The sequence below is a fragment of the Anser cygnoides genome, chromosome 2 (genome assembly GCF_040182565.1).
Source record: "Anser cygnoides isolate HZ-2024a breed goose chromosome 2, Taihu_goose_T2T_genome, whole genome shotgun sequence".
Classification (NCBI taxonomy): Eukaryota; Metazoa; Chordata; class Aves; order Anseriformes; family Anatidae; genus Anser; species Anser cygnoides.
The window spans coordinates 118994017-119021271 of record NC_089874.1 but is presented as its reverse complement, the minus strand read 5'-3'; the positions used below and the strand labels follow the sequence as shown (position 1 = coordinate 119021271).

Here is a 27255-nt window from a genome sequence, read left to right as displayed (position 1 = left end):
CGCACTGCAAGCAGCATTGCTACATGGTCTAAATTCTCTGTCTCAGTGGGTTTAAAAATTAAACTCTCCTGATGCAGGTAGAGGGAGTGCATCTGTATGAAGGCTGAGCCATTTCTCTCTCCACCTCGGACATGCTGTTCCTCACCTCTTTGGCCTCACATGAACTAGGCACAAAAGCATTTTAAATTTGTCACCTCGCAGCTCTTCCTATCTTCAGCTCTACCACACTGCTCTGGAGAAACACACCATAACAAAACAGGGGTTACCAACTGCCTGCAAGTTGGGAAAAATGTGGCATGTTTTGGTGGAAAGCAAAGAAAAATGCATTGGAATGAGCTCTCTGGTCCCCCGGGACACTTAATCATATCGCCAACTGCTACAATAAAGACTGGTTTTGTTGGATATTTTTACCCCTCAAAATTAATTTGCAGCACTTCTGCAAGTTAAGGGTATACCATTTCCCTAAAGGACAGTGGCATTTTTCTTGCGTAACTGGCTCTTCGATGGCGTACATACACACACATATATATATATAGCATCCGTGTACAAACAGTTCATTCTGCCCTGGTTATTTTCCCTGTCATAGCACGATTATTTTTAGCTCTCATGTGATCCGCCAGTATTTTCCAGCTCTGCTTTAGTCATCCTGCTCTCACAGAATATTTCAAAAATAAAAAGACAAGCAGCCTTCAGACCTAAGGACCTCTCACATTTTTAGCTTATAGGTAAATAATTTTATCGAGCTGTCTTTTACCCAAATATTTTTGACACTCCATACCCTGCAAAAAGCAGTGCTCTGTGGAGATTCGCTCCGATACACAGGAAGGCTTACGTAAGCCATTAGCTAAAATCCTGATGACCGGATCAAAATTTTCAATTTGGTCAGATGAAGCTTTTCTGCCCCCCCCGCCTTTTCTTCCCCCCCTTACAGGGAGGATTAGAGCCAGCACGAACATTTTAATCCCTTACCATAATTGTGACTCTACATCTGTAGGCTGTTTAGCACTGCACTAGAGAAAAGCAGGAGCTGTAGGAGACCCAAAGGCTCAGGGCTGGCAGATGGCATCATACCCAAAAGCAGCTGTGGCACTGCTGGCAGAGAGCCCACGCGGGTGGGCTGTGCTGCTGGTTCCCCTCCGCAAAGGACGAAAACTCGTTCATCCCCCCAAAGCAAGGAGCTGCATTTACCTGTTACCCCTTGCTGTTTCTAGAAGAAAATACGCGTTACCAAAGCCATCCGTCCTCCACATCACTGCCAGCTCCTCAAGAAATTGTCTGTCTCTTGAGAAAGATGAGGCAGCACGAGGGTGGCACACAGATCAGCTGTGGGGGGGGGATGATTTACGCTGCCATCTTCGAGCTGTGCTACCCTTGACACACGCTGACTCTTTGGGCTGAGTGCCTTTGGAAGGGGTAGCGAAATGGCTGTAGGTGTGCTCTCCGATTAGCACACGAATTGGTGTGTTTTCAGACTTCTCAAGTTCTGCTTTGTTTTAACAGCACCTTGAAAAATGAAGTCAAGGCCACGCTTGGCATTTGCAGAGATTGCAGGTAAATACTCACCTAGAGGTACAGAAAGCAGCTACCAGACACAGGGGGTCTGTCAAGCTTTAGTGTCAGATTAAAACACCCAAAATAATACTAACTCATTACAGCTACCATATTAGGGTAAGCTTTCAGAGTGCTCTCTAGGGATTTGACCACTTTTTTGGTAACTGAATCGTGTATCTTAGTCTACCTCCGAAAGGACGGTGCTAGAACCCCAGTTATGAATAATGAGGGAGATTAGCACCTCCTAAATCACTCAAAAACAAAAGCTCTGGCAAAGAGCACTGGAATAGCTCTTCCGTGGAACAGTATGAATCATCCGAAACACACGTGAAATAACTAGCAGCTAAATATATTATTCCCTTAAATATGTATATACAACAATTTGGAATAGGCGTATTTAAAGGTCAGGGACAAAAACAAAAACACAATGTGAATGAGTGCCCATATGTCTACTTGCTCCTGACACTAAACAGAAGATGCATACACGTAGGTGTGTCTGCTGCATGCTGTTTAAAAACCTTTTGGATTATGTTAAAAGATCTGCTGGTTTCTTAATTTTATAGCACTACTGCATCTTTTTGTTTTGTTAATGATCTGAAATTCATTACAATTTCAAAGCATCAGTAGTAAAGTAAAGCAAATCACACATTAAAAATAGCATAAAGAAAACGTACAGAAATGGAGGCAAGCTACTGTGGCAAACTGCAATTGATGCTGGCAACCGTTTGCCACATTGGTGTAAGAGGTTGTTACATCAAGGAGCCCACAATGTTTACTGCTCCCACAACAAAGTCGGTGGAAATAGAGCTGTGCCCAAAACCTCAGCCATTTCACTGAAAACCCAGGGTTGTGGAGTAACAAAATAAATCGGCATTAAAGTTATAGATAGCTATTTAAACTATGCCACCTGACGTTGCACTTACTTGTGGACATACATTCCCTCTTTGTGATTGCATCATCGGGGAAGATGAAACTCCAGATGGGGAAGACAATTCAGTTGTTGTAGAACTCAGAAGAATTTATATTTTTTTGCCTTTTTAGTATAAATTAAGATTGTTTTATGCACACGTGCAGTGTCATTACAGTTCCTATAACAACTGCAGTGAATACTTCACTTCCACTGAGGTGCACACGTGCATGCACAAGGCAGAGGTACAGAAGCACATCTTTGATGAACGTTTCTCAGCTACCTGGGACTTGCTCCCACATCCTACCAGCTGAACCCCAAACGGCAGGAGCTGAGGCACACACGAGCCTGCGGATGCAAAGAGCCCTCCTCCCTGAGCGTCCTATGTCAACAGGCACCCTGTAAGGGCTCCCATTCTTTTAAGCAATCAGGCGACAAGATGATGTGAGGTGAGACACGAAGACACAATACATCAGTGAAATTAAAACACGCTCAACTGGAAATTGAATAAACCCATGACTGACACTTAACTGAAACAGTTCTGTTCAACACAAGAAGCAATAAAAGACAGAACACTCCTCACCTAGCCCCATGCAACTCTATACCCTTCTTCCCTGGCTCAAAAAACCTACTAGTGTCCTTCCTATCATAATTCTGTTCAATAATTAAATTAATAATTTAATACTTAAATAAACAAGGCAGCTTTCCATGAAAAAGCTAACTTCCACAACCATAAAATCTTGACAGAAATCATCTCAGTTGTCCTACTCCATGCAGAAGGTATGGTGACTTGCTTATACAACCAGCAATAGGACATGAGATCATTGCATTAACATCCAAATCAAGTGGCTGCTTCCACTCCAACAGCAATTCTATTTCTCTAGGATTGTCACCTCCACAGCTTTAATTTGGATGATGTATTTGTGACTTAAGTAAAAACAAACCATTGGCAAGATGACTTAAACATATTTTTTAATACAAATCTATATTTTCCAATTTCTCAAATGGACCACACCATGATATTAGCACTTGTTGTTTCAAGACACCACACAGGAAATTATACCATAGCAAGTTCTGAAATTCAAAAGTTTAGATGTAAGATAATGCAAAACAAAGATGTTAAAAACAGAACTTTAGAAACTCAGAGCATCACTGGCCCACTATTTGGTGCTCCACTTACTGGGAGCACTAAGGAGATGAAGGCAGCTGGCCAAACATGCTCACCACTGACGTCAGAAATGATCAGAGCAGAACGGGGAAATCTGTGTATGATTCCAGAGCTTAAGCCAGTCTAAAACTGAGGTTGCTTGCCCCTTTTGCCAGCACCAGTTTATATCTGAGCCCATGAGAGAAGACAGGTCACAGAATTATGCCAACTGAAAATCAATCATTATTGCCTGGGTTAGCACGAATAAGGTAAACCCAGGACACATCAATAAAGGAATTAAGTGTGCATACATGTGTGCTTCTGTGTGTATGAACCTACATATCTCCAGGCAACCAACCCCAGCACCACTTGTTTAGTGGTTAATAAAAAAAAAGTTATCTGTTCTCTTGTTCACTTAACTCTCAGCTACCAAGAAAAACAGCATCTGTTTAGTGACCAGTAGTGCTCGTATTACATAAATACAAAAGATCAGGCTTAGTTGTTTAGTCCTGTTGCCGAAACACAAAGCAAAATGTCTGAAGATAGGCTTATCTTCAAGAAAGAGCTTTGTTGGTTACAAAGGGGACTAGTGTACCTGAGCAATAAGCATGTATGAAAGCACAATTTATATATTTTCTTTCTAGACCACACTTAGGATTTTGACAACATAAAATTAAAAATCAGCCTGTTACCAATTTCCTGTATGGGTGGAATAGTGTGAGAAGAGCACTCCCCATATCCTTTTCTTGAATATACGTGCCCACACCATCACCAATGAGAAGTTTAAAAGCCTTTTTCTCCATCATTAGACACCACTAGAGTCCACAAAATTTATATCAAGGGTTCAGTGGGGGAGGCCCTACAGCTGATAAAACTGGGCCAAACTAGAGAGCAACATGAGAAGTTAACTTCTGCTACGTCAGATGCTAATCCTATGACAACACACAAAGAATGGCCTGTGCACACAAGGAAATAATTTCTAATATTTAGTTAAAATGGGTCACAGTTTATAGTCATTTTTCAGAGACAGAAATGGAATTCTTTATGACGCAAAATACCTGCAGTGGGAGAGTTTGCATGGTGAGACTTTTTGGGCAGGTTAAAGATCTGTTCACCAGGATCTGGTGGGGGAAGAGCGTCTTGGCCTTGTCGAGCTTCCACAGGGTCATATTCCTTTCCATCATAGTTAGCATCAAAGAACTTCTTAAACCATTGAATGAAATCTAAGTTGTCTTGGAAGCGCCCTTTGACCAGTTTTTCCACTGGAATTACCTGGAAGTTAGAATAAAGGTTCCAGTAAAATGTCATTCCATTTTTAAGTTAATACACATAATTATTTGAAAAAAAACAAACACCCCAAACTTCTAACTCTTTCAGCATATATTCCTCTGACACAGTTTTCTTCCTAAAAGAAAGCAAATTATGTTGGAATTGCAAGTGGTCTTAATGAGAAATAAAAGTGAAATAAAATGAAGACCCAGCCTTTGAAGTAGCTACATGGTATATGCAAGCCTTTAAAACTGCTCTGCCACAGAGTTACTCCTTTCTTATTGCAGCAACAGCCCTTGTGAACGAAGCTGTTCTTGGAGTAGCACTCTACTCAAGTAAGTGGGGATTTCTGTTTTTAGATAGATTTGCTTCAGCTGGGCAAACTAATGGTGAACAATTCTTCAAAAGGTCCAGACAAAGTTCCTTGCTCTCTGTTGTACTCTGTACTACAAAAACCCAGCAGCTTTTCCAAGACATGCTGAAATTCAAACCAACCTACGTTTTGGCAGTACATGTTCATCATATGAACTAACCCTGAGGTTTTAACCTTGTAATTTTTTTCCATTCCATATATAGCTATACATAGAATAGCTTGTTGACCTGAAAAGGTTGACTAAAATGCCTATAAACTTTCAGTAAGACAAAAGAGAGGCTATGGGGATGTCTCCATATCAATGCCCTACATTTTTTTCATAGAAATGAAGCTTCCAAGAGGTGACTTGCGGCAGTGTTACAGTGTAAGGAGGTAGTTCTATAATGCTCTGCAGGAGGCGCAAGCTTCCCAGATGTTGTGGGCAGGCAGGGACTACCAAAGGGAATGCTGAAGAAGGATGACTACCTTGCTTTGCTTGATCCATACAGCTGATTAAAAAGCCTGGTTAAATATTAATGCCTCTTGAATGCATTCAAATTTCAACTGGAAAAAGGGTACCTAAAGCTGTTTTAATTTTCATTTTGTCTTCAAGACTAAGACAACAATAAAGCATTTTGTAAGTCTATGATACTCCTATAAAGATTCACATAGTATTTTGTATATCTTTTCCTCATTGTTCCAATTGTATTTTTTTAATGTTGCATTGACAGAGTAGAGGAAGTTTTCTGCCTATACAAAAATTGACAGTGTTCAACTTTATTGGGCCTTCTGATGCTTCACTGTCAAATCATACTGTAAATAGAAACACCCACAACTTTTCAAGAAATAATGAGGGTTTTCCACTGCTTTATGAAAGTCTTGAGGGACTCTCTAATAAGGCTGTTTAAGTTTCAGAATAAGGCAACAGTGCAGAATCCTAAAGTGATATACAGGCACCTCATTAAAACTAAAGTATGAGAACATGATTTTTCATTATTCATTTTTATCAGCACGGTAATTTATATTTGTGAGTTCATCAAACTCACAAAGTTGAGCACAAATCCAGTTCCTTATGGTTGTACAACAACCATTTCTAAGAGACCTCCATTCTTAACTTTAGAAAATTACATGTGCGGGCCAACCTACCAAATCACTGGGTAAATATTCCAGCTCTTGAATACTTGAAATTCCTTAAACCCAGCTTTGGACAAGAAACATGGAATACTTATAAGATCAGCATATTTCCAAGTAATTTTGTTGGAAATTCAGGTCATCAGTAATTTTACGGTATCTCAAATTAAGGTTCTGGTGTTCAATGATGGCAAAGAATTTCCAACAGATGGTATTTTCTCAGAAGGGTCTCTGATATTAAGAAATAATGAGGTAGGCTCTACTATTCCTCAGCAGACACATGGACTCAATTTTCACTTTGTATCTAAATGAAGCACGCCAAATTTCTTCCCTCATGCCCAAATACCCTTTTCAGATGATGAAAGATCAGGAACATCTTCACATACAACTTGTAACTCCAGTTCCAGTCAAAATCTGAAGTGGACTTAAGTGCTTTGAAGTTTGTTTCCCCTATTTATTGACTTTACCCAGCTTATACAGCTTGTGAAGCTTGAAGTGATTGAAATACAAACACAGAATGCCTACCTTATCCACATTCATTCTTTTAAACGATGCTTGCAGAAGCTTGAAGTTGTGAATGTATTCATGCTCCAGCTTTGCTTGAAACTTTACTTTCTTCAAGCTAATGCACCCTGGGAACAACATGTCCATGAACTGGCAGTATGCTGCTCCTGTAACAAGAGAATGCATTGACATTAATCCAGATGCACCCAGCTAAGACCAAGCGGCATTTAATGTCATTAGCAGAAAGCATGAGCAGAAAGCAACCGTGCTGAATAAGTCTCTGCTGTGGTTGTTCAACTCTATGCACCCAAGATCTACTTGTCTAATGTATGATGAACAGTGTGACATACTCACTCCGTGGAGTTTTTCCATTCACTCTGGATGCATGCAGCACTGTTGTACAACAACTGAAGAACCACCATGACTAATGCAAAATGAATCTTTCTTCTATTTAAAACCGATGTTCTTGGAGTCCCTGTACACAGTAGGACTGTCCATACAGCGAGAAGATCACAGTCAGAATGGAAATCTCCTAATAAGCTCCTTCAAACTTCACAGCCCCCTGAATTCAGCCAAGCCAAGATCTTATTTTTTCTGGCAACTGAAGTTGGAAGCAATCCTATAGACTAGTGCCAATCAAGTCCAAGGCAATCATTCAAGATTACATCAAACCATGATTTAAAATAAAATTGCAAAGCTCCAGCTTGCTAAAGCACACTAGTCGTTTTCACCCCCTCTAAAAACAAGCTTCGTTACTGATCTTTATCGCCTGTGAAAAGCATTTAAATAAGCAGACTTTAGCACAGTCCACCCACTGCCCCTAATTTCAGAAGCTGGGCTGCCAGCTTTAGTTCTCACTTAAAAAAAACAAGGTCGCTAAGTTCAACTTTGAAGCCTATCTGAACTTATATATTAGTAGGTAGGGGTGTGTATCTATAACCAATCCAGCACGGAGTGACACTAAAGAACTTCTAAACAGCATACTGACTACAGCTAATAGGGATAGTCTTACCTTGTACGTAGAGATCTTCCGCCTACAACATTATCATGTCATTATCATTTGCAAAATAAGTCTTTATTGTTGACTAACTGAAGTGTTTGGAAATTAAGGCTCAAAACGTTCAAGGAAATCAAAGTAAAACCAATTTCAGTTATTCAGAAGAGAGTTTTCTAGTCCACAAATGCTTTATAATCAGCAAAGATTCACTAAAGCCCATTTCTGAAGCATGGGGTTGTCGAGGGTGTTAGGTCTCCACTTGAGCACACAGGCCACGTAAATCATCACCTGAATGCTCACGACAAGTTAAATTTCACTTCCACAGAAAGACTTTTGTGTTCTTAGTGCAAATCTGTTTCAATAAACTTAAGTGTCCAAAGCTCACCTATGAGAACTATTTTATAAAAAATACTCTGCTTATTGCTCATGCAGAAATCCAATTAACAAATTGGACACCTGTCTTGTGCGGTTTTACAGGAGTGGCAACAATAATTGAAACTAACACATTTTTCTCCATGGGTTTGGATGTGTTTCGACAGCACCAACTTTATACATCAGATAGCTCTCATTCTGCGTCCATTCAAGCATCGTATAAAGGGTTACAGAGCTTGTAATTTCCCCAAAAGAGAAACAGAGAATAAGAGCAGAGTCCAAAAACATTCCTTAAAATACTGATATGAAATTTGATTGGGGACTTAACAAGATCAAGCCATAGTGCTGAAAACCACTTCCGTTAAAAAAAAAATAAATCTCTTAATCTTGCCTAGCTTTGTGGAGGAAAACTGTCAAAAATATCTGATTTTCCAAGGACACCTTGTACTTAACTGTCTGCAATGGTTTTGATATGATTAGAAATCAAAAGTAAGATATTCCCTAAAGAAAAATAACCCTTCTGGCAAACTACAAACATCAGATGACAAAATTTGCATCTTCTTATATAAAGCTACATAAACAGAATTAGTTATTCAAACCTCATCCTTAGGAAGGGAACTAGCAAATATGGAGCAACAGAAAAATGACATTACAATTAAAACTACAGTTATACAGATAGTGCATGGCTTGACTACATTTATTACTGATTAATTTCATGCAAAAGGCTTATTATGCAATCATTTCATGTTATAAATTGAATCTATTCCTAACTCTGCCCTTTCATCCCCCCCCCATATCCCAATTATAAGCTTTACTCTGATATCTAAATAATTGCCTGGAGGTCTTGAAAATGCACTGTGCAACCTTTCATCTATATCCTTTTAGAGAACTAGAAGCCTAAAATGTTCACATGAGATTTCCTCCTCCTGCCCGTAATGCAAATTCCATTTGCTTGCCTTTAGACAGAGTCTTTCTTACTAGGTTTAAAGACTCTGGTTAAGACGTTTCCTTGTGTTTCTTTTCCTCATTCAGACGGTTGTTTCTGTATTTTGTGAGCCAGGAGGTGGTCCCGGGTCTGCACAGCGCTCGAGGGCAGAAAACACTGGCATACATCCACGTGACGGTACACACCCGGTCTCACACAATAATGAAGCCTGCTGCCAGACTCTTTCCCCAACAGGAGGATTTTATTACATCGACAAACGCAATTTATTAAAATGCTCCTTCCTGAAGTGCAGAGGCAACATACAAATACAGACTGAACTGAACACTACCAACTACAGAAAGACCAAAGAAACTCTTTGTGACTCCCAAACGGCAGAAGAGAAAGTTAAATGTATCATAAGAATTAACTGGGACTACCTGATTTTAGACATCAAAGATGTCTCTATACATACACACAAACACACTTAATATCATATAGGCATTATTTATTTAGAATTTTGCCCCCTAAAGCCTGTAGCTGTCACCCTGCATTAGGATGCCAGCGCAGCAGAACCAGGACACTACTTTCTACGCTGCCAACTGTTGAGATTTCACGGAGGCAGCAGGAAAAGCAGGACTGTGGAAGTTATGCAAGACTGCAGTGCCTTCGCCTCACAGCCACAGCACATAGACACGCGGTCCTCTGCATGCTGGTCAGCACTTTAGGTCTATTCAATGTACTGTGCAACTGATGTTTCGATGCAGCTGCCCGGGAAAGGAATACCTTTAACATAACATACAGAACTGCAGCAGAGGTAACGATGTCATTGCTTCTGACAGATAGCTCTTGCATAATTTACATGAACAAATGGGTTTTTATGCCATTATGTTTTATTCAAGATTTAAAAAACCTCCCTACATTTTCTGGAAAAAAAAACACACCCCCCAAAAAAACAGAACCAAAAAAACCTTACCCTAAACCTAACAAATCTCTGCACCAGACTACCTGCCCAACACTGCTCTCAGAGTACTTCTGTCTCTGTGACCAGGAAACTTTTGTATACATAAAAAAGTTTTTGTATACATAAAAAGCAAACACGAAAAAGAAATAGTTTGAAATCTCTTCAAACAACAGATGAAAACTAAAGGTGGTGGCACTGCAGAGGAGATTACTGAATGTGGGAGACACGTCGATGTTAAAACCCTCCTACTCCGTATTAGCAAACAAGCAATTCTGAATCCCTGCGCAAAACCCCTTCCATTCTTCCATCCAGAATATTGACGCAGCCACCAATTACAAGAGATATTCAGGGGCCAGATGCCAAAACCAACTCGCAAACACAATTAGCGAGCGGGAACTCCACGCTCGCTTTCACGGTGAAGGGCGCGGCGGCAGCCCAGGAGGGTTGCTCCATCCAGCTGGCACGCCCGGCTACCAGCAAAACCGTTCTACTTGACTCGTTTTTAATACTTATAGGAAAATAACGGGGTGAAGTCACTATGGTGAGTCTTGGTAGCGTTGAATCTGGCGGGCACACTCCACGCTGCTGCTTCAGTCCGAGGGGAGGACTATGACTCATTTTCTTCCCCTCCTCTTCGGGAGGAATTTCGCTGCGGCCGAGATGGAAAAGCCAGGCAGCACCGCTGGCTTCAGGCACGGCCGCGTGTGGCCGGCCGCACTGCCAGCCAGCTCTTGTGCCGCTGGGTTTTGGGGCATTTTGGTGGGTTTCCTGGGCAGGCAGAGGGCAGAGGAGGGGCAGGGCTGCTGGCACAGCATTCAGGCGCAGCAGAGCCAAGCAAGAAGTGAAAAGGTTGTTGTTAAGGCTAGATTTGCCTTTTTCTCCTTTCTCTCTCCCATCTTGAGGCTGATCCATCCAAAAATGTAAACTAGTGTTTTCTTGATAATCAGAGACACTTCTGCTTCTGACTATTCCAATCACAAGGAAATTGAAGGAGACGGCAACAATAACAAGAGAACACCATTCACTGCAAGTTTTTTCTGCTCAGAAAACCTCCTAGATTGCAGCTGAAGAGCAAGATTAGATACTTGCTTTTTTGAACAGGTATATTTATGTATTTATAAATGAAAATCACAGTATTATTTGCACACTATGAAATACTATAATATTAGCACAAGCATACCCAAGTTAATATTTGCCCTCTACAGGAGTAGTCAGGTCATTCTTTCACATCCTGTCCGTCCTTGTTCATCCCCCCATCCCTGCACCACATGGAGGCAAGACCTCAGCAAGTCACAAAAAACCACAGCAGACAACGTGGGAACACAAAGGGCCTGTGAAAAGGCAGGGCCTGGCTCTGTGTGTGGGTGCGTTAGTTTAGTCCTGAGGTCAAAACCACAGCAGAAGAAACTAAGCTCCAAACTAGAATTTTGCTGGAAACGTTTAATAGAAATTTGGATCTAAAACCAGCATGCAATTCAAGCTTAAGCGTTTTAACCGGGCCTCAGTTTGATTTTCAGACACTTATTTTTGAAATACTACATTTGTGAAAAAGACTGACTGCACCTTTTTCTGTAATTACATTTGTTGTTTGCTTTAAGGATTTTTTTAAGATAATCTAAAAAAAATATCCTGTCCCATTAGACAGAAATTCCTTCAAATTATTCATTCACTCCAAAGTTGCAACAACCTAAGCACGCATTTGGAAAATACAGCATTATTTGTACGCACGTTAGTCATAAGTGCCTCAGCTCACTAGAGCGACGGTTGCTAACACTGATGGGAAAATGCACACACCCTGTGTTTCTGTTGCTGAGGGAACAAAAAAAGGGCAGTAACTTGCAAGGAGCATGCGTGACATAATATTTTTGATAAGAAATGGCGGAAAAAAGCAAAGACCAAAAGCAACAACCACTGTGTGCAGTACAGCAGCACTGCGAGCTTACCTTCTGCTTCCAACTTCCTAGAATCGCTTCCTTGGAAGTGACACAAAGGTAGGAACACAACAGGTTTCTGATGTAGGTATTAGAGTATGTGTTTTCATTTAGATTTCAAATACATGTTCTTCCATTATGTCACTCAATTTTTTCTTAAAAAGCTGGGCATGTCTGCGAGCTTAAAGTTGTGTTACCTATAGCCCTGTCTGTGTTTAAGCAATGGTACAGCTCATGGTGAGCGCTCCATCGGGGCCACGGCCTTCCCACTTGTATCTGCACTTCTAGCAACACCTGTATGACCGAGGACATGGGTCAAACTTCTGTTTCTCCAATAAACAAAATACACACTGATTTAAGGGATTGCAGCCCATTTCCTGGTGAATGTTCGAGCCCACTGCAATTTACTGCCTTAGTAGTAGGAAAGCCAGATGTGCATCAGCGAAGCAATGCTGGCTTGAGCTTTGCTCTTTCCACTAAGCCTTGGGAGGGCACTTAAAAAAAATTAAATAGAAGTGATCCAGATTAGGGTGCAGCCCTGCACTCCTGCAAAGAGCTGCAGGAGCAGAGCTCCTGTGAGGGCAGTGAGTGCCTGCATGCAGACAGCAGCTCTGCAGAGCAGCGCTGCCACAGAAAACAGCATCCAGAACTACCTACCTCCTACAGACCTTCCCCACCAGGACAGAGATGCATGAAACTGAACAATGTTTGCTTTGGAAACTCTGCTCACTGCAGGTGGGACTTTTGTGGGAGGCAATCCAGGATATCCAGTGATCATTTTAAATAATGGATAGTGGAGGGAGGTTTCCCCAGTGTAAGCTTGTATTCTCTTCAATATGTGCATCACTAAGCTTCTCATTAAGAACTCTGCTCCGTAAAATTTATACTTAATTTTTAGTAATAATTTATTTTGGAATTCATTAATTTTGAAATGGACAGACCAGAAAAATTTCAGAAAACACAGTTCCCATTTAATTTAAAATAGCTGTGTAATCCATCTTGACTAAAAAAAAACAAACATAGCAGGCAAAATCTAACAAGCTCTTTAAAAAGGGGGGAGATTAAGCAAGCAATGGCAAGTGACAACTTTGAGTAATTAAACAGATAAAGAAGCAAAAGGCTTGTTAAAGTTCTATTCCTCCTGAATTCTTAATGAATAACATTAAAACATATTTCAGCCTATATATAAATTTATATATAATATATATTTGTGCATATACATGAGTCTAGCGGAGGGCCACAAAGATGATACGGGGCCTGAAGCATCTTCCCTATGAGGAAAGGCTGCGAGACCTGGGTCTGGTCAGCCTGGAGAAGAGAAGACTGAGAGGGGATCTCATCAATGTGTATAAATACCTGAGGTGTGGGAAACAGAGGGATTTGGCCAACCTCTTCTCAGTGGTTTGTGGGGACAGGACAAGGGGCAATGGCCACAAGATAGAGCACAGGAAGTTCCGCACCAGCATGCGCAAGAACTTCTTCACGGTGAGGGTGACGGAGCACTGGAACAGGCTGCCCAGGGAGGTTGTGGAGTCTCCTTCTCTGGAGATATTCAAGGCACATCTGGACGCCTACCTGGGCAGCCTGCTTTGGCAGGGGGGTTGGACCCAATGATCTTTTGAGGTCCCTTCCAACCCCTACAATTCTGTGATACATACATATATATAGGCTGAAAGTCTCAAGACACTGTTTTGCAAGCTTCCCCAGAAAGTTTTGGAAATGATCTTAAATGCGATCATCAACATCCATTATATCCTCTAATCCTAAACATCATATGGAAGACATTACAGAGTCATTTACACTGAGCATCCTCTGTGTTGCAGGACCCCAGAGCAACATGCCAGTTCCTTGAAACATGGCTTGGTTTCACAGTGCATCAAGTCATATTTTAATCACGTTTCCAAGCTGCTCTAGCGACCCAGACTTTGCGAGGTTGCAAACTGGAAAAAACAACGTTGAAAGATGCTTCAGCTCAGCCTGCACTAACACACCAGGCTGTGCAGAAACCGTGCCGGCACCAAATGCCCCAGCAGGGTGCTGTAACGCTGATTTTAGTAATATACTTGGGTTTATACAGACACTGAGCAAAATACACATTCTGAGGCAGGAAAAATGGAACAAATCCTGTGCATGTAAGTCCCTCAGAAGAGGGGAGCAGCCCTCCTTTCTGCACCATGTCAGCCATCACAAGGGACAGTAGCCCACGGAGACTGTGTGAAGCTCTCCCCAAAATCCCAAGCCCTGAAGGCAGCACAATGCCACACGCAGAATGACATCTGCTGTGCCAGCACACCGCTCTCCTTGCTTTGAGATGGAGGGTGGAGTACCAAAAAATGCATCCATACAGTGCCCATGTATGCTCACAGGAGGTACACCAACTGAGATATGGTACCAGCTACACAAGTTGCCACACGAAAAACACCCAATTGCAACAACCAGAAAAGCATCAGTCTAAAATTTCAAAATGCTGAACCATATGCTCTTTTGATGGAATGGTCACTCATTAAAAGTCAGGGAGACGATAAAACACAGTAATCCTTGATCCTTGCATACAAATCCTGAAAGACAGAAGGTCTGTATGCACTGGAGAGCAAACAATCTGCAAGTTTATTACTGTATTGAGAATGTTCAAATGGGTGGGGGGCTTATTCTGAATCTCCTTCACCTCAAAGGCTTGCATGAGCAGAGCTAAGACAGAAATTACACTTCGCTTTAGGCTGCGTTTTCTTTTCTATATGCATTTATCATTTCTAGTTTCCTTGCTCATAATTTATATAGCTTGTGTACTTTGTGTTATTTCTTTGTAAGTGATGTGCAAGCCCTCTGTAGTCTCCTGCAACGTTCCCCTGGCTGACTCTTATTTTGAATATACTCTCATGTAGCAGCCAAACACTCCTGAAAAGCCTTGTAACAAGTTCACTCGGTATTCCCTACAGATGAAAAATGGCCTTAGTAAAGAAAATTCAGTTATAAGCTATTTAGTCAGAATTGTTTTTAAGAAGCCACTGTGTATTCATTACAAAAATAGCATGACTCCCAAGAAACAACAAGTGTCGTAACTCATTTGAAGCTCTTATTCCCCATGCATATGGGTGTTGCACATGGGCCCTAATACATTAAATCTTTTCAGTTTTTCCTCTATCATTCTTCACTCAGCTGTACCAAATTAAATGCTCCCAAGCCTACTGCCCACCTAAAGGCAATGCACACTATGCCTTAAATTATAAATATGGATCATAACCTTCATTTCCAGGCTAACAATCTTCCATGAAGCCAAACCCAGAGACCAAAACTGACAAAATGACACACCTAAAGCTTAAGGAAATGTTTTACTGAGAGATGCTTGGGGAGATTGTCCCTCTTGTGTTGTCAAAACTAAATTACCAGAGGAGCTGCACACTAACTGTAGGCTCTCTGGTGCTGCATCCATCCATAACCTGGCCTTTTTGGCACATCACAACTACAGCAGGCATTCAGAAAGCTCAGGGGACACTACACGTTGCTCGGCCTAGTTAGCAAGGACAAACACAAGGCTCATGAAGAATACAAACGCTTTATGACTAATCCAGCCTCTTCTTTTGCCACCTCTCATCCTAGCTCTGCTCCTGTGACTGGCAATCGGGGAACAGGCTGGTACTTCCCCTGCACACATACTATCCAAGCTGTTTCACACCGGGGCAATGAGGAAAAATAAGAAGGGCCGACTGTCTCTTCTTTATTATGAACTATCAGGTTAAGCTCTAGGTATGCCTTTCAGCTCTGAATAAAGTCCTCAGCAAAGGCAGAGTGTCACATTATTCCTTACTGCTCAAGCTTGGGTTGACCAAAATTATCGCTAGGCTGGCTGCAAAATGTAGGCACATGCGAGGTCTCACAGACAGGTGCTAAAGATGACTGTACAGCGCATATAGATGGCTCATGCCTCCTAGAAGTAAAGCCTCTGAGCTCTACATCCAGACTTAGCACCCTCGACCCCCCCGCCCCACTTTGCGGTCTTGCATTTATCTTTTTCTGGCCTTTTGATTGCTCCTTGTTAGCAAAAATGAACAAAACCTGAATAGTCATATCACAGCATGACAAACCTTAATGCTTTTTTTTTTTTCTTAAAAGTGGGTTATAAAAATTCAGTTGCAGTGGCTCTGAAGTTCACCATTAATGCTGTGAAACGCTTCACAGTGTTACAGAGGTTCCCACATATTCCTTCTCTTTGAAGTCCCTGAGAAATGCTCATGTTTTACGGAAACTAACGTTAAGCTGGATGAAGGCTGCCAACACTTTAAGGAGCATCAGCCAGAGGAATGCCAGGAAGAATGAATTAGTTCGGCTGCTCCCAGGCTCTGGTCCACGCTGTGCCTGCTGGTGCTCTGCTAGCTAGCTGGCCAGTCGCTTCTGCTACTGCTCCTCTTAGCTTCCGTCTTGCTAGGAAGCTACACTCCTTGCTACACTAGGAGTACACTGAAACTATCCGTGTGTGAAATAAATCACTCAGTTTACATGGTCAACTAAATTAAGTAGAGACAGATTCCCAAATTCTCTCTCTCCCCACTCCCTGCAAAGATGTCCTGCATCAGCACGTGAGAAACCAACTGCAGTCTCAGGTGGAAAGGATATCTGTCAGTAGGACTGCTGGATCATCGCAGACACCAAAGCATACTAGAGTTTAGCAGAGTTCAGCAATGCAGAGATGAAAGTGCTCTGTACCACAGAAGGCACTGTGCTAGCAGGGGAGAATACTTCTTCAGATAAGGAGATATTAAAGCCCATTTGGCGACTGTACCAAACATCAACCTGAAAGTAAGAATACATGCGTATCTGGACTATCAAACCAAATGGTGAAATTCAAGTTTACAGGTTTGACCCACTAGGATATGAACATCACATAAGCATCAAGTAACAACAGCAATTAATGCAAACCAGGAAGTTCTAAAGGAAGAAAAAATTTAATTTTACGCAGGATGGAGTAAGAGCTCTTAATGAAACAACCTTTTTTCAGTCCTTCCCTTGAGGAATGCCCTAAAATCCTCACTAGAGGTCACAGAAACAGTTGTATAAGAAGCTGTGCAATGAAATGGGACAGTGCTTTTGTGACAGTTTCCATGTTTTTCTCCTGCCTGCCCAGCCCTGCTGAAGTCTATCTCAATCTGGCTCTTAAGCATCTTTAACTTGTATTCTGCATAATCAGACTTCCTTTAGGTTACCTCTTTTTTTTTTTTTTTTTAAGCCCACACACATTTAACTTGATGGAGAATTCACTTCAAAAGCTTCCTTTCAGCTACTTAAGAGCACATAAATAGCTATGGAGGAACAAGTCAATAACATGGCTAGTGTACTTCCTGTTTCAAACAATGGCAAACGTGGGGTATTTTAGGATGAAAATGTCCCTTTTCTTCTATCTTTCCATCTCCTCATATATATATATACACACATACCCCTATATAAACACACACGTGTGCACATACCCATGCGTATATTTCCTCTGTGTGTAATTGACAAAAAGAAAATACATTGACTAACTTCCGGACCCGTAAATATAACAACGGCTAAGTACAACATTTCAGTTCCAAGCTTAGTAACTGTCAGAAAGGTTATTTCCCATGTTCTGTGTCTTTAGTTACTCATTTTATATCAGTTACTTGCACGCACTTTACCCTGCACTTCTTCAGCCTTGGTTTCATAGTCATTGTGCAATTTCAGCATGCAAGACTGATTCTGCAGATGAGATTTTAAAAAATAATTAAACAATATGCTACAAGGATGTCATCATCTAATGATTTTCTGAACCTTTCAGGGAATATCTATGAGACTGAAATTTTACCCAGAATGGTAGGTAAATTCACATTTGAATATAAGACCCTATTTATGCATTTCAACCGGACCACTAAATAGTGGAAATGTGGTAATGTGGTTTCAGTTCTATGTACTTAGAGCATTGTCTTCTTAAGTAAGATATTCCCAGCATGTCATTTGCCTGGAAGTAGCAATCTAGCTAGATCTCCTCCAACACAAACATCTTCAAATTTAAAAATCACAGCAGGAAATCAGAAAGAATCACTCCCCAGGGGCATCCGTACTCTCAGTAAAACATCAGCCTTTCTCTGTGTCATTTCTAGTCATCAGCTACTTACAGACCCTGTTGTTTAACATGCATCTTGTAATTTCCACTCTGATTAACCAAACTGGCCAAAGTATTCAAACCATTACTCTTTTTTTTAGCATTCATTACTGAATTTATTTACAAGAGTTCAGTTACATTTAAAGAGAAACAGGCAGATTTTCTTAGCAAACTTTGAAAGCACCTTACAGCAGTTAAATGTTGATTTCCTCAAACTTATGTTTTTCTTTTCAGTCATACACATGATCATCTGCAAACACCAGCAGGGTTTCAGGACCCTTACCTGGAAGAAACAGGTTCTGGAGAACTTCCCTCACTTGGGTTTTCAGTAATCTATGTCACTTTTTAGTTATGTCCACTCTACATTTGAAAAGTTACCACCCTAGTAGCTTTAAAACACATGAAAAAAGTCTTATCACTGTATTCTTTTCTTACTCAGTCAACCTTTTTATTACTTCTATGCATCTCCTGCTACATTCGTCCTGTTCACCTCCGCATTTGCTATGCTTTCTCACGGCACCTTATCTTTCCATGATTAACATGCACACAAAAACTTTTCCTTTGTACATACATTAGTCTCTTTTCACAGAGTAACTGTTTTATGTCAAAGCTAAAAGTGATCTATTTTCAACAAATCAGGCTTTTAAAGTGGTTTTTAAATAAACATTTGTAGAGCATGCAATACTTTCTTACCTGAACACAGTTGTTCGACTTTTGTGTAGTTTAAAGCTAGTATATCATTAACCCATGCGATGATGTCATGTCTGCTCATAGTCTCTTGGGTTATAGAGGTAGAGTACACGTTGACCGCCATTCCCCAGCTAAGAAGAAAAAGGACAGAAAAGTATGTTTGACATTTTGATAATTGTTTTCTGGATACAATGAATTCAGACTTCTTATTCAAAGAAACAAGGAAAAGTTCCATCAGCGCAGAACCTTCTCTCCTTTACTGAGAAAGGTTTATTTTTGATGCTTTGACAATATATGACACTGTGTCCTCTTATACTCTATGAGTGCATTTCTCTTGATGTCATTGTGAACTTAAATAACTCACAAATGTACAGTATTCTCCTTAAAGCCAATAAAGGAGGAACAAAAAGAGTCAAACATAGCCTAAAGATATAAAGACAAAATCAGAAACCTGGGATTTCTCAATGCCGTGCTGTACAAATACAGTGATTTGACACCTCTGCCTTAGTTTTTGCTACTGCACGATGATCCAGTTTCCCAAATCTGCATTTAATTTTCAGATAACTTCTAGAAAATGTTCTACTTGCTCAACTACCTATTTCTGACTGGGATAGGACCTTTTGGATGATTAATTCAGTACCTAACAGTCACAGAGTTAACACCACAGAGAGAATCTGTTTTAAAATCCTACCAACCTCTATCCTGAAAGTAACTCAGACTTGCAACCCCAACTGAATGTTTGGAGAGCTGTTTCAGAGCTTGATTTCTCTAAATCTTTACAATCATTTCCTGTCAGCTTAAACCCATTTGTTCTTCTGCCAGCATTATCCTCCAGCTCTAATGGCTTTTCGTCCCCAGAGCTGATTTTATAACATGTTACAGACTGCAATCAGAGCCTGTCCCAATGCCCAGGTAGGTTAGATTAAACAAATCAATTTTTCAAGTCTCTTGCAAAGTCAGATCTTCATTTGCTGGTCATGCCAGCAGTGATTCTCCGGCACAGCTGAGCAGAATTCCACAACGTTCAGACAACATTTCAAGACCTTGGAAAAGGGCCCTTTGCTGAGTATCTGCATAGTCGCATCATTTCAAACATTTTCACCTTAAATACATCTCTCCAGTTAATTAAGGTCCTTTTCTGCAAGTAGTTCTAATTCATTGTAGCATTTATCATCAGTCCCCAAGTGCATCTTACTGAATTTTATTTCCTATCATTCTACACTAGCCATATCTTTCTGTTGCAAGACATTGCTCAGAGAAAAGATGTGTGTATTCATGTTTATCTCGTCAATACTTTCGAAGAGCTGAGCCAAGAACATTCATAAATACAGTAAATAACATTCCCAAGACTAATCCAGGAAGTTCACTAATAACAAGCCACGTATGACATGTCTCAGAAATGATCAAATAGCCAACAAACTTGCAATATTATTCTTGAAAAGAAATGGTTTGATGAGGACTCTACACCTTTGCCTCTAGTGACATCCCGTAGCTCACACTTCACTGGCTGGCTCTGGTGCTAGCCCTGCTGCAGACCTCAACCTTCTTTCTCAGTGAAAGAGAGCAGGACCTCCTCTGTGGGATCGGAGAGTTGCACAGATTATTTCCTCTGAGATTTTGCAAAGATATAACTGTTTGAAGCTTGATAAACAATTTTGCAGACAACACCAAGAGGTTAACTCCATCTATTTTTAAGTATGCTGGAGCAACCTCAGAAAGTGTACAAAAAAGAAAAACAGAACAAAAAACACAAGAAAACAGCAGCATAAAATTTGACTCAGTAACATTTAAGTGTATAATTATATATAGCATTAAAGAACGAGATGACAAAATTCCTAATATAGGTAACTTTCTACGAAACAGATTTTTACAGGCACAGAAGGTTGTTCAAATTGTCTGCATCTGCATGTCAAAGAGATCCAAATCCCCTAAAATTTGCCTTGGAAAGGGGGTGGGGGTGGGAAACAGGCCAGTAAGAGACAACAGGCTCCAAAAATTCATGCTCTGATAGTCAGGGTGTGACATAGCCAGCAGTGCCAGGAATTCACTCAGAACCAGGCTGCCCCTCGACCCACTTCTGTTCTGAAGTATGGAAGAAACCTGACTACCCTCAGCCTTCCTGCGGGCTCCTGGACACCACAACCGGTTGTACCAACAGCGCTGAACTCACTGTGACACTCAGCAAAGGCTGTTTTCTTGGCACACATTAAGTGCTTGGACTGAACTGAGAGCTAGGAACAAAGTTTTAGAAACAGGGAGTGCCTTTTTATTCCTCAAACTACATCGTGGCTCATCGTGAAAGCTTAGCCTCAACATCGGGATGGAAGAGGGACTGAACAGGCAAACAGCATCTTTGTTACTAATGCCATCTGAAGGTTAAAACATCATTTAAAACATGTTTTTCACTATTATTTTCAGCCTCTTTGTATAGATAAGAAACTAACAAAGATACTAACACTGTCACTACTAAACCGACATGTTTAATATTGTTTATAAAATCCGTTCAAGTAACAACTTAGTAGCGAATTTAACATTCACTTAAGATTCAGAATAGTGAGTTTGATATCAAACCAACAGTTTAATAGGGAACAATCCACCTACTCTAAAGAAGCCAAAGATGCTTAGAAGATAGCATTTGAAATAAAGCTACGCTGGTTTTGTAATTGTCATTATAGCTCACCCAAATTTTCATTGGCCTCTTTAGGCCAGGCAGAAGTCAGAACAAGCATGGGCTGCCGGCAGTGAAAGCAGCAAGGCTATCCTGTGAAACAGATCAAGAAATGCACATGCAGGAAGGAAGCAGAAATTCCCTCATCGTACTCTTCCAAAAGCAACTGCGGAGAGAAATGCCTGTCTTGCTGCAAGTGACAGGAAGGCAAACAAGCTCCCTGCCACACGGGATGGAGGGCTCCACGTCAGGAAACAGTGAGTAAGTGAACAAATGTGACTTTTATCATGTTACTCTGAAGGGTATCTGTAATATCACTTATGCTGTGCTCACAAATGAAAGGAATTATTATGATCTGTGGGTCAAATAAAAGCTCAGGCTATTTGTTAGAGACAACAGCTTTACATTTATATACACAGGTACGCATGAGTGGGTATCAACACAATTTTAAAGTAAGCAAAATGAATCAGAATTTCTGTTTAACAAGCCAGTAACATGCCATTGCCTTTATTCACAGCAACCTGCTAACATCTGTCTGAATGTCCCATGGCTGCATCTGCTGGAAGAGGCCACCACGTCCCTGGCTGTTTTGTCCCCCACCCTTCTCCAGCCACGACTTAAATAAACACCACTAGGAAAGGTTTCCTTTACGGAACGCACGCTCTAATTCGGTGCTCAGATACACACATATCCTGTTTGCCACACAGCCAGACCTTCAAAAAAGAAAAAAAATAGAAAAACGTAGGCAGAAGAGCTGCCATACACGGTGATGGACAAAAATCCCGGTGCTTGAAATCCGCAGCTGGGGCCAGGCTTTTTGCGGTGACTCAGTGCCCTGTGTGCTGAGCTATGTTGAAAACTCTGCTCGAGCTTGGGAGCAGCGACGAACATCTGTAATGTGACGCACGAGGACAGCTGGGCAGGTGGAGACCCACAGCCCTGCGGACAGCCAAGTAGCGAACAAGTTGTTTGTACGTCCTAAAACGCTGCTTCTTCCGAATACATTATTTATGTTTTCGGCTGTTAGGCTTTCCCTTGTTTACACTGAAGGCTCTCAAGCATAAGGCTGTGATGAGGCTTACACAAGCCTTAAAACAGCGTCTACCTCACTGAAGCCTTTAAGCTTCCACCTTCCACGCAGATGCCTGGCAATCCTGCAGTAACCAACAGCAGGCTGGGGCCAGCTCATCGCATCCCCTGCTTCAGAGCACGCAGGTAGAGGTCAGAAACCTCTAGCTGTTACAGTGCTGCATAACCACAGAGGATTCTCCCCTTTTTTTTTTTTTTTATACTTTTAAAGAAACTGAAATTAAAATCCTCAGTAAGAACGGACAAGCCATAAGGGAGTGTTTGCATACTCCAGGCCATTTCGGAAAAAACACTTTTACGCTTGCATGCCTAACCACCATAAACCTGAGCTCATAGGATTAGTTAGGTGCTGAAAATCATGTATATGCTTAAGTAGTTTCCTGAATCAGAAGGGCACAGGCTCAGCTTGTGCAAAGGCAACCATTATATCCTACGGAGGGTTCATATTTTAAGGCATTACATGCAGCACACGGCATCCAGCTACGGATAACTGCAGGTGTTACAAGGTGTTACCCAGCTGTGCTTAAGGACAGCTTTGCAAGAGGCACATTTACTCCGCTTGTCAGAGGGGAGGAACTACCAGGTGTTGACAGCAGGAGCTGTCTTATGCCAACCCAGTAAGAATGGCGAGACTGGAAGGACTACAGCAGGGACTCTATCTCTACAGTAAATACCGATCACCTCCGAGCCCACCTGGCTTTCCTGTTTTGTGTGATTAGGCAAGGTACGATGAGAAGTTTTTGAAGACGATAGCAAGCCTGTGTGACAGCTCAAAGAGGGGCCCTCTAGAAGCTGGTGCCTGATAGCACCAGGATGGATAGATACTCCGAGCAGAACAAAAGCTCTCACAACAAAACCTGCTGAAGCAGAAAATACAGCAGAAAATACAACAGGCGAGGATGCGGCTAAAAGCGACTGCCCGAGCTTCTGATGGAAAGGCTTTTGAGGTGAAAGCTGCTGCGAAACAAGGATCCCAGAAGGAAGAAACCTGCGAGCCTCAGTAGCCACATCGCTGCAGAAGGAAAATTCATCCTTTAATATAATCCTGAAATGGCAGCTGATTTGCAGCCAGGCCTTGTACACACCTTGAATATTCACTGCCTACAGCCTCAGCCATAATCATCAGCAGGCAATTATGCTCAAGGTTGTCTTTACTGTAAGGAGTCTCGAGGACAGAAAAACAACACAAAGGCACAGCACCATTTTACCAACACCATTTTACCAATTCTTACTCTCCCTTTTGACTTATGCTGTACTCCTGCAGCACATTCAATGGCCATGACCAGCTCCCTCAAATCAGAACAGTAACTGAGCTGCAGTTGGTAGCAATCAAAATAAAGGCTCTGTCTAGTCGGAAACTCAAACAGTTAAAGATTAATCACAATGAAGTTCTGCCACAGAATAAAAGGAAAATAATCCTCTAGATGTAAGATCAGGGGAAATTCACAGCCTTCAAAATACTGAACGTCAAATCCCTTGTGCTCTGTCCCCACGTTACTAGATAAACCTGACATGTTAAATGTATTTTATAATCCAGGGATTTCATTCACCTCTGAATGTGATTTTAGCTTCACAACATACATCATATTTGAAGACCTGAAATGATTTGTGAAGCATGATACAGAGTCTAGACAAGACTGAAGCAATCCATGTACATTTCAATTGCTTGAACCTTGCAGTATTACCATTTGACACAGTAAACAGAGCATATTTTGCATTGTTCTCATTGCAGTTCCCTGTTTAAATGCAAGTGAGGTTAGAGTACAAGGATGTACTCTGATTGGATTAGTGCATTATCATCATTTTTAAAGTTTTGTTCTTTTAAGTTAGAGGCTGTCTGCAAAGGCTGGGATCTTCTGACCTACATAAAGGTTATGATGGGTCTCAAGAACTGGTTTAGACCCAAATCTGAAAAACTCTTATAAAGACCGGTGGTAATTGTGTTTTGTGGTACATATGGCCTTAGAAAATGTAAAAAGAAACCCCAAACCCATATTATCTGGGAGGCAGAAAACCATTGGTTCTTTTCCAGACATTCAGTTCCCCCAAATCTGAAAAACACAAAAGTACTCAAACAATATACACGATTTGAGCCAAAACCTCTGAGATGGCCCAATAACTGGCAGTCCATTACACTGCCTACTGCTTGCTTTTTGCAAAATAATTTTAAGTTTATTCACTAAACAGTTATGAAATTAGGATAGTCAAACAAAAAGCACAGTTTGAGTTTCAAGAAAATAACTTTCGTGCTTAGAATATTTTAGGGCACCTGAGGAGGACAAGCTACATTCACAGACTCACTTGAAATATTTTTATTATTATTTTTGATCTGTGAGTCATATTTTCATAGCATAAACAATGTTTTTTTTCTCTGACTACCTTCACCCCTTCACTCCTCCTGGTGCCACTAAAACTGTATGGCAGTATAAAATGTAATGTCGCGTCTCCACATAAATACTAAAACTCCGCCCCCCCCCCCCCCCCCCCCCCCCCCCCCCGGATTTGCCTTGGCATCCAGAACTACAATACAATATTAACAATTAATTACAAGATATCTTAACTTTGGCTGGAAATATTTGCACATCCTGGTAGGCTCCCTATCAGTTTTGATGCGTAAATGAACCCTAACCAGCACAAACGTCTTCTTGCCAAAGGGCAGGCAGAGCGCAGCAGCTCACACCGCGCGGAAGTGGCCGCCCCCCCCCAAAGGTGGGCTCCCCCAGTTACAAACACAGCCCAGCGCTGCACCTGAGCTGGCACTTGTTATTGTGGGGGTGAGAGGATGCACGAATTCCAGTATGAAATCATGCTACTGCAAATTAAGACGACATTTTATTAATGGCGAACCACGAAAACCTTTGAAGTGGGCTGAATGGGAGGAACATAAGCGTGGCAAGGCGGCGATGTTAAAAAAAAATACGACCGCTTTTTCTTACAGTTATTACCCTCCCCCGCAAGGCTTTCAACTCGGAGATCTTAAGCTTGAATTGCTCCTCTGATGCCCCGAAGGCAGACATTCAACCTGTACAGTTTTCACAACAGGCACTGGTAGCTAGTCTGTGTTTCACCATAGATGCTGGGATTGTGGGGAAGGAAAATTGATTCAGAGAAAAATTGTTCTCAGACTTGTGTTATATAATAAGCCCAAGCCAATTAGAAACACCTACCTTATAGTATACAGAAGATGTATGATCATTTTGTTACTAGAAAACCTTGGAAAAACTGATGAGGAAACAAACATTTAATCCGTGAAACAAAGTCTCAATTCACCAAGACAAACGTGGGAGTTTTAATTCTCCTTGTATTTTTATCTCCTACAGAAAATAACAGATTACTAAGCGTACGCTGCTGATCACAACATAGCTAGAGGATTTCTAAGAGATGTAACACGACAAAAGGTAACAGCAGTGCTGAAGATGCTCACTGTGATGGAGAAAGGATTTGCAGATGCCTCTGAAGGCATAACAGATGAACCTTCTACCTTTCTGCTCCCACTGGATGGCGGGTGGGTAGTTATAGCTTCAGACGGTAGATCTCAAGTGCTTGAGAAAATGCAGATTTACTGGAAAACAGCGACAGCAGCTGAGGAGAGCTTGTCCTTAAACCCACTGCCCACAGCACCTGAGCTGTGGGGCACAATGATGGGGACAGCCCAAGCAGTCACACCAGGGAAACATTCCCCTGACAAGGAAGGGGCAAAAATCATCACACAGCACGATTAAGGAAAAACAATACCCTTGGAAATATCTCACAGGCACCCAGCTTGCCAGGCACCTGAGGCATGAATTTGGAGAAGCCCGGTAGCAGCAGCCCCCCGCTGCAGCACCCGCTGCCGCCTCGTGACGTTTCCGCCTTCTAAGTCCCGAAAACAGCGTGGGCAGGCTGGGGAGCTTCAGCAGGGACGGGATCCAACTAGCTAGTGAGATGAAGTCACCAAATTAATTTAGCATTGACCTATCCAGAGCTTTGCTGCCCCCCCCCCCCCGATGCAGATACACTGGGAGGCGAAGGGCTGGAGCAACACGTCAATGCACTCTGAGCGCAGCGTCACGACAAAGGGGGTTTTGTAACACCCCGCAGCCCTCCTCGCAGGGGCACAGCAGCCCCCAGGACCCCACTCGTGGCCGTGATGCAGCAGCACAGGGCTGGGAAGAGGGGAGATGGGATTAAACAGGGGGAACGCAGTAGCTCAATGCTAGCAGGCAGCTTGCTAGCAGGACGCTTCACGCAGCCCGCTTGCAAGGCGTGGGGAACACCGGGTGTTGTCTCATGGGATGGGTGCTGCGGTGGCTCAGGAGATGGACTACGACATGTCTTTTCTGCTCTCCCCCTCCGCAACACCACGCAGAGGACAAGGACCTTGCCACACACTGTCTTTTCTCTCCTGCACAAAAACCAAATGCAGACGCGCACCGTTTTTACGCCCCATTTCTTCTAACCCTGACACACGCACGTTACGCACGGGAACGGTGCCCTTTGCACGGAGCCTTCCGAGCAGGCACCGTGAAGGTGCACAGCATTGCACCTGGGGAAGGAGCAGTGGCACAGCCGCTGCCTGTGCAAGCATCCCGGGGCACACGGGGAAGGGTGCCAGGGCAGAGCCCCCAGGACAGAGCCAGGCAGGCGGCCAGCCCCAGCCCCAGCTCCAG

General features: G+C 42.0%; 1 protein-coding gene across 5 annotated transcripts in view; it reads right to left on the bottom strand.

Moving 5' to 3' along the window:
• MAPRE2 (microtubule associated protein RP/EB family member 2) overlaps positions 1 to 27255 on the bottom strand; it is a 99442-nt gene that overhangs the window by 21115 nt on the left and 51072 nt on the right. For 4 of the 5 annotated variants that reach the window (XM_066992943.1, XM_066992940.1, XM_066992941.1 and 1 more), the window contains 3 exons: positions 18853 to 18980; positions 6883 to 7028; positions 4664 to 4877 (listed from right to left, as the gene is read on the bottom strand). In XM_066992943.1, the coding sequence (XP_066849044.1) occupies positions 4664 to 4877; positions 6883 to 7028; positions 18853 to 18973 (481 nt within the window). In that variant the 5' untranslated portion in view covers positions 18974 to 18980. The remainder of the gene's footprint in view (positions 1 to 4663; positions 4878 to 6882; positions 7029 to 18852; positions 18981 to 27255) is intronic. The other variant, XM_066992944.1, reaches the window with a different exon arrangement.